Source organism: Anarhichas minor, unplaced genomic scaffold, assembly GCF_050575085.1.
Source record: "Anarhichas minor isolate MPS153535 unplaced genomic scaffold, ASM5057508v1 ptg000024l, whole genome shotgun sequence".
Taxonomy (NCBI): domain Eukaryota; kingdom Metazoa; phylum Chordata; class Actinopteri; order Perciformes; family Anarhichadidae; genus Anarhichas; species Anarhichas minor.
Window position 1 is genome coordinate 17,338,934 of NW_027466470.1, and position 8,000 is coordinate 17,346,933.

General features: G+C 43.8%; 1 protein-coding gene across 2 annotated transcripts; it reads right to left on the bottom strand.

Annotated features, from left to right (window-relative positions):
* Window positions 1–359: 359 nt before the first annotated feature.
* On the bottom strand, window positions 360–7,628 carry LOC142956291 (uncharacterized). Of its 2 annotated transcripts, none has more exons than XM_076097813.1 (7): window positions 7,556–7,628; window positions 7,148–7,347; window positions 3,982–4,083; window positions 3,481–3,576; window positions 3,146–3,256; window positions 2,747–2,870; window positions 360–2,643 (listed from the first exon to the last, which is right to left on the bottom strand). In XM_076097813.1, the coding sequence occupies exons 1-7, from the start codon at window positions 7,578–7,580 to the stop codon at window positions 572–574; spliced, it is 2,730 nt and encodes a 909-aa protein (XP_075953928.1). In that variant the 5' UTR covers window positions 7,581–7,628; the 3' UTR covers window positions 360–571. The 2 variants fall into 2 exon arrangements, with proteins under 2 accessions (XP_075953928.1, XP_075953929.1); XM_076097814.1 differs by having other exon boundaries at window positions 7,423–7,623.
* Between the last annotated feature and the right edge of the window lie 372 nt (window positions 7,629–8,000).

Genomic DNA, 8,000 nt, shown 5'->3' on the forward strand with positions numbered 1-8,000 from the left:
GATTTCTGGCTCAAGAGTATGAGACAAAAAAACACATTTTGAGAAAACGGCCTTTAAAGATATGAATTGTAAATCTTTACATTTTGAAGACACTACAAGTAAACAGGGTAAGAAAAATAACTAATAACACCATGAAACTCCCCCAGTTGATTCCTTAAATTGTTTTCTGTAGAACAAGTTTTCTAAGATGTTATGTTGGAAATCTGCAAATGAGGCATCATCTAATGCTAACTGATGAATTTAGGAGAAAACGACAGACGCAAATAGACAATAGTAGTATGTATGTGTATTTTGGATGTTTTCTGTCCACTAGTGTGAGAGTAGACCAGTAACGAATCAATTTCCGAAACAGTTGCCCGTCATTTTCTGTTGACAAATCGTGTCAGCTCCATCATTTTTATTCTCAGTGAATGAAAACAGTTCACAGGAAAAAAAAAAAAGTCATCATACATATACAGCATTGAGACACAGCCGATGACAGAAGTTGTACATGTATTTGATGTACGCACTGGTAGAGTGTTTTATGGCTTATGAATCTGTTTTTTTAGTGCAGTGCTTGTGCAGCATGTCGTCACACACACGCCTTTTCTCTGTGCTCCCTCAGCCGGGACTTTTTCATGAACCCTTTGCCGCACCGCGGACACAGGAACGGCCGCTCCCCCGTGTGAACCATCGCGTGTCTTCTCAGCATGCCGTTCAACCTGAACGCTTTGCCGCACACCTCGCACGTGAACGGCCGCAGCCCGATGTGCTTGGTCCTGCGGTGGGCCATCAGGTGGGACCTCCTCTTGCAGCGCATGCCGCAGTCCTCGCACTCGTACGGCCTCTCTTCCGTGTGCTGGACCATGTGGGCCATGAGCTGGGCCGCGGTCGGCCAGCCCTTCCCGCACGTGTCGCAGAGGTACGGCTCCCGCCCCGTGTGTTTGTACAGGTGCCACTTGAGGTACGTCTTTTGGTAGAACTTCTTCCCGCAGACGGGGCACGGGTAGCTGACCGTGTGCCTCACCGTGTGCGCTCTCAGGCAGGCTTTGGTGCTGAACTGTTTCCCGCAGTAGGAGCACACGTTGGGCTGCCGCTTTCTGTGCTCGCTCTGGTGCAGGATCAGACAGGCCAGAGTTTTGAAGCTCTCCCCGCACGTCTCGCAGACGCGCGGCGTCACACTCACGGCGTGTATTTTTTCGTGATCGTTCAGCGCAACTGGATCGCCGTAGCACTTCTTGCAGGTGCCGCACTGGTACAGCTTTTTGTTTTGCTGGTGTCGAATCAGTTCGAACAGCCTCACAAAAGTCCTCTTACACACAGGACACGGGTATGAGCCTTCGACTTTATGCGCCTTGGAATAATGTTTTTTCATGAGGGAGAGTTCTGGATAGTTCTTCTCGCACAGGACACACTTGATGCCGTCCGAAGAGGTGGGAGCTTTTGCCGTGTCGCTTTCCTGCGTTTCGGAACTCGCCTCAGCATCGGCGTCGGGTCGGAAACTGCAAGCGGCGATGACGAAGTGGTTTGTGCTTATCTGCCTTTTCTTCCGAGGAGCCCTTTTGGAACATCTGCTCTGGTGTTTCTCAAAGTTCTTGTAGTATGTAAACCTCCGGCCACACTCCTGACATGTCATGGGGGACTTAGCCTGTGAGTTGGTAGATGCATCCGGGACTGTTGAGATGTCCTCCTGATTCCTTTTCCCCGCGTTGCTCGACGAACTGTCCCGAGAACGCTGCTTTGTTCCCTCCTGGTGCTTCTGGCAGTCCTCGTAGCTGTCACAGTCTCTCCCACAGTGAGAACAGAGGTAAGCACTCTGTTCGGTGTGGCATCTCATGTGCCTCGTAAAGTCGGCACAACAAGTAAATACTTTCCCGCACATGGAGCACTGTTTGACACGACTGCTTCTTTTACATGTTTGCTCTTGTGGCGAGTCAGAAGCTATTGATTCCTGAGGAACAACATTTTCAGCCTCAATAAAGAAAGACTCTTTGGTCTTATCTGCTCGTCTTCTACTCCTGACCACACAGGTCCTCTGGTGTTTGTCAAAATTCTTTGGGTAAGTGTAAACCTTGCTGCAAACATGACAAACGAGACTCGAGTCATGGAGAGGCTGCTCGTCGTTTGGGAGACTATTCTCATGTGTTGTGGCGCTTGGCCGCGATGAAAGCTCATTCTCACTTCTAGAAGAGTTATTCTCGACGCAAGCCTGCAAATCGATCTTCTCAAAACAGCTACTTTGGCTCGCAGAATCTGGCTGACTCGTCGTATTTGCAGAGCAACCGCTCCGGGTAATCTGGTGCTTCTTTAGTCTGCTCGGGGAACCAAAACCCTGGTCACAAACAAGACGCTCGGAGGCTTTGGAGGACGTCCTACCGCCAGTTTTCAAACGTCGGGACTTCTTTTTGTCGTCTTCATAGTCAGACTCCATGTCGTCAAAAGGTGGGAGTATTACTTCAACAGAGGCTCCTCGGCCTTCAGTCAGATCGTCAACATGCTGCCCCCCATTTCTTTCCACAATCCTCATCGGTTCAGAATTGACCTCCTCAAAGTTTTCTTCTTTCTCCTTGTTTGACTCCCCGCCGGGTGCGTCCCCCTCGTCCCTGTTTGGTAGGTGATAGGACAGGCTGGAGAGGATGCGTTCATCACCGCAGGAGGACAAGGCTGGGAAAAAGAAAGACAAAACACAACACTAATTATTTTCAGGAACTAAAAGAAGAAACATTAACAACACGGAAGACACTTAGGAATTGTGCGATAATATTACCTTGTGGGACTTGGTGGCCGTGATGTTTGTGATGCTGAATAAGCGTATTCAGGGGCTCAGGTTGACTCATGAAGTCTGCGCACTCTTTCAAGATGGAAGGGGAGAGACTGAGCCAAAGGGAAGTCTTGACATGGAGCAGAAAAGCTCAAATCAATTTCATTTTATTCTCATTCTTGCATTTTAGTTAATATATTTTGTTAATTTCCTTGTTATTGTAACAACGTCCCTCAAATTGCCTCTAATGCTCTGTAGAGAACGAGTAGGAAGGAGCAACAATATTAACATTTAATTGGTTCTAACAAATATTAAAGCAATATCTACTTGCATACCTGAAACTGTTATAAATGTTAGTAGTTTTTGCTTGACTTGTCCCAGGGTTGCTGTTTGTCAGGTACCTACTTGTTCAAGGTCTGGAACAGGGAGCAGCTTCTGCAGATTGAAGAGGAACTTTCTCATCAGAGCCTGTAGGGCTGAGTCATATTGAGGGCCGAACACTGTCGGAAAGACTTTCTACAGAATGAAGGGAAAAGTGTTTGTTACATTTCACAAAATACTGGAAGGCCCCTTTGATACCGCAAGAGATCTAGATCATCAAGACGGTTAACCAACCTGAATAAAATCAAATAGCATATAATGACAGGAACTGAGAAACCGACTTTTTTAATTAGTTTTTTAGCATTTTTCTCATGAGACATAATCTTGATAATTAAAAGATAAAGTACAAACCAACTCACCTGATAAAAGATATCTCTCTGGCATCGATCTTCCATCAGAGTGTGAACAAGGTTCAGGAAGTTTGTAACTGACTCTTTTACCTCAGAGCTGGTGGTCTAAAAAAACAACACACACACACACACACACATAAGTAAATGCAAATAACAGATAGGGTGCGTTCCAATACCCATAACACCATACAATTTAGTATGCTCGAAAAATATCTAGTGTGTCCCAATAACTACTATGTCAAATTCATTATGCCAAAATACCAGGATGTCCTTTAATGCATCCGGTTGCATTTTACCCACAATTCTCTCTGTGCAGCAGATATATGAGCAAGAGGGTCAAAGTTCAAGGTGCAATGTTATAACAAAGTAGTATGTCCTAATTGTATGCATACTGCATGCAACAGTACGTACTTCTTAAGGGCAGCTGCAGTGTGTACTAGAAGTAAAAAGAGAATGTATGCGATTTGGAACGCAGCCATTGAGTGATGGAGGTTTAACAAGAGGCCCCACCTCTTCATCCCGGTTCGTAATGTGGGTGTTTAGTCTGCTCAGATGAGGCTGGATGGCCTGCGGGCCGGCAAAATCTTCATTGCGGCACAACTCCAGCACCACCTGTTCGCACGTCAAGAGACAAAAACAATTCCTTCACATGTGGAGGTGTGGCCCGGAGCGGCAAGACCCCAACAGTACCATACAGTGTGTAAGGATTAGATGTGTGAGCAGAGTACGGGTCTGTGCATGGTGAAGTGGAGTGTTTATGGTGCTTCAGGATGCAGTTTAATTTGCTATTAATTCTAAAAAAGTAGCAATGGTCTGCATTACAAGAAAACATACAAACGGTATTATCAGCTAAATGTAAGAAGTAAAAGCAACTATTGGGCAGAATGAGCTTTGCCTGTGTTATAGTATTAAATATAGTACTTCATTTATCATAACTGGTGGAGGGCAGTTTAATCAAGAACAATTCATATCTTATAAAATCATGATAGGTTTCGTGTTTAACTTTATTATTATAAAAGTACAACGTAGTGGTGCAGAAGTGTAGAGTTGCAGGACAAACAAAAACAACTCAAGTATAGAATCTCAAAACTGTAGGTGTAACTTCACTAAATGACGTTCCACAACAGACAAGTACTTCATCTCTAAAGCATATTTATAGACAGTAGATGACAAGTTAATAGCAAAACTCCACAATTAACAAAACAACTAGGATGTTATTCTCAGCGGTGGTGGAAGTAATCAGATATTTTAATTTAATTAAAACAGCAATACCACAGTGTCCAAATCATATTCAAGTTGGAGTATTCAGCATTATAATTATGCAGAATGTCCCATTTCACAATAATCTTTATTCTATTACTGTATTGTAATTGTTGATGCATTAATGTTGCAGCTGGTATATGTGGAGCTGATTTGGATTACTGTATATACTGCTGGGTAATATTATGGCCATAACTTTTGGACACAGGGAGAAATCGCCCCCCCCCCCTTTCAGCCATGTGCTCTCAATAATCTGCCTCCTCCCAGCAGAAGATCTGAAATCCCCCAGCCTTCAAACCCTTTGTCCCCCCAGAGTTACATTCCTCAGCTCATTGATCAGCTCATTGATTGGCTGAAGTCCAACAAGCCCCTCCTCTGCCGATGCCCCATTGTTACTCTTAACACCTCAAGCAGCCACTTTCACACAACCCCCTCCCTGTCCACATTACTCCGTTTTTACTCCGTATTTGCTACGTTTACACTGAGCGGCCACACTACGCCGGAGTTTTGGAGCACCCTAAACGGAGGAATCTGAAAACTCCGCCGAGGTTGGAGGTATTTGAGAACTCCGGGGTTGCGTTTGCGTGTGGACGGTCGGATACGGATGTGCTTAGAAATAATTACGCCCACACCCGTGTTCGCTACTGGATTGGTTCTTGGCAACCATAACGTCTCCGTCCCTTATTCGTCACACTCACTATCACGTGACCCGTACCCGGAAGAAAACAAACTGGGCTACCAGCGATTCATTTCAACATGGATAACTAATTGCAAGCGTTGCTGCTAGCACAACAGCTACATGATGTTGCTGCTAGCACAACAGCTAGCAGCAGCTATGCAGTAAAAGTCTGCATTTCTGTGGAGGAAGCAGCTGTTATTGGAGTGATTAGCGAGCGGCGTGACCGGCATCAGCCCTATGGAGCAGCTCGTTGTTTTTAGATTCTAATGAGAAGACACGCTGCACTAACGTTTTACTTCTTCCGTTTGGTAGCCTTGAGAGACCGTAGTCTGTCAGTATGTCTTTATGAAGCATGAAAAGATGTACGTAGATATATTCTATTCGCGTGTTTAGTATAACATTTGTGTTGTATTAAATGCTAATCGCGGTTAGCATTTCTCCATTGGCGGTAATGTTAAAATTAGCTTAGAAGCTAGCTAGGCGGACATGTTACATGCTGGCTATATCATGGATTGTTGTTTTGTATTCATGTAATGTGTATAGGGACAGTTCGTAAAGCCATATTTCATATTGTGTTTCCACAGTTTTACAAATAAAGATTCACACTGAAGTCTTGAAACTATTCTATGGATTCCATGGTCTTTATTTCATGGATCTACTGTTAGCGATCTGCTAAGCTTTATGCACGAAGCAAGAGCAGAATAGAGTGAGAGACGTGTGTTGACCACATTTATGGACCCATATTCTAGTAAAGGTTTACATGCAAGTGTTGATTTTAAAGTAAATTTGATGTGAGAGAGAGAGAGAGATAGACCCGCAGCGCTGTAATGCTAATCGCGGTTAGCATTTCTCCATTGGCGGTAATGTTAAAATTAGCTTAGAAGCTAGCTAGGCGGACATGACGTTCAGAGCTACTAGTGAGAACAGACATCAACAACACGGAGGAAACGAGTGAGAGACGTGTGTTGACCACATTGATGGACCCATAATCTAGTAAACGTTTATGTGTAAGTGTTGATGTTAAAGTAAATTTGGAGAGAGAGAGAGCGAGAGACCAGCAGCGCTGTAACTACGTCTGAAAATAAAACTTCTAAAACTTTCCACGAACTGTCTGTTTGAGTTTATAGAGGGAGATTTTAGAGGAAGATCTTAAGTATCAAATACAACCTTTCATTATTAAAGACTACTTTATTACTCTGTCGTATTTTATTTTATTTTTTAACTAAGCAAGCAATTCACTTCCTGTTTACACCGTCACTTGCATGCCCAGTGTACGTTAATGGTCACGTGCTGTCTGCCTTCGAAGGCTGCCGTGTGGACGCAGATCAACTCGAGAATGATGCTGAAACTCCCGTGTGGACGGAGATCGGTTCTATTTGACAAATCTGCATCCAAGGAGAAACGGAGTAGTGTGGACAGGGCAGACACTTATAATGCATGAATGACCAGACTCCTACAAGTAAATATACTGTATCACATTATATCCATAATTAGGAGCTTTAAACCTTAAATTCCTCACAGTAATATAATAATATATCATCATTAGTGGATTTATATTATTTATTGATAATCATATGCAAAGTAACCATGGATGAGATGTAAAAAGTACATTATTTCCCTCTGAAATGTAGTGAAGTATAAAGTAGCATGAAATGGAAATACTAAATACTAAATGTAACTTAAGTACAGCCCTTGAGTAAATGTATCTTGCTACTTTCATACACTGTTTATTCTCACCTTTGCACGCAGGCCCATAGCTAGTTGGACTCTCTCTGTGTCCGTGAGCAGTTCAGGGACCGTTTCTGACATCGTGGTAACGAACTCCTCCAGCAGACCGTAGTACATCACAGCTCCCTGCTGCACGACCTCCAGCAGAGCTGCCGACACGAGCTGCAGAGGGGGGACGAGCAGACGGAGGGAGGAAAGGGGGAGCAAGCCTGCGGGAACAAATGTTAAAACTGTGAGGGGACAGTGAAGAGGCGGAGAAAAAAAAAACCGCACACGTTACACACTTTTAGTGAGGTACTAAAACGCCGCACTGTTTCCCGTTAACATGCGCCCTGTGACATCACTTTCTAACATATTGTTTCCATCTATCGTTGACGTGGTGAACTGTATTGATGATAGGTTTAGTCGAACACTCGCCATGGTCCGCTAATATCTTGCTCATTGTGGCAATGAAGATGGTTGTTTGCTAACATCGCAGCCATCTGACCGGAAGTGCTCGCATTACGTCGTTACGTACAAACGTGATGTGAAATAGTTTGCTACCATATTGTCCCACTAGATGGCGACATTGTAACAAGCACTGTCAGCTTGCAGTGCAACAACAATCACTGTGCTTTTCTTTTGGGGCTTTTGTGATTTTTTTTTTGCAGCAATTTATTACACGAGGACCGTGCGGAATAAATGGTCGCTGCATGTAATGTAACAACGGTTTATGCTTAGCCTATACTGTCATGCTGGCGATTACATTGTGTTTTTATGGACCTTTGTAGTTTTTGTAAAATATCCTTTTTTATAGAACTACATGAATTATATGAAAACTTTTATCCAATTTACCTCAGTCAATTGTCTTACCTTACCATCT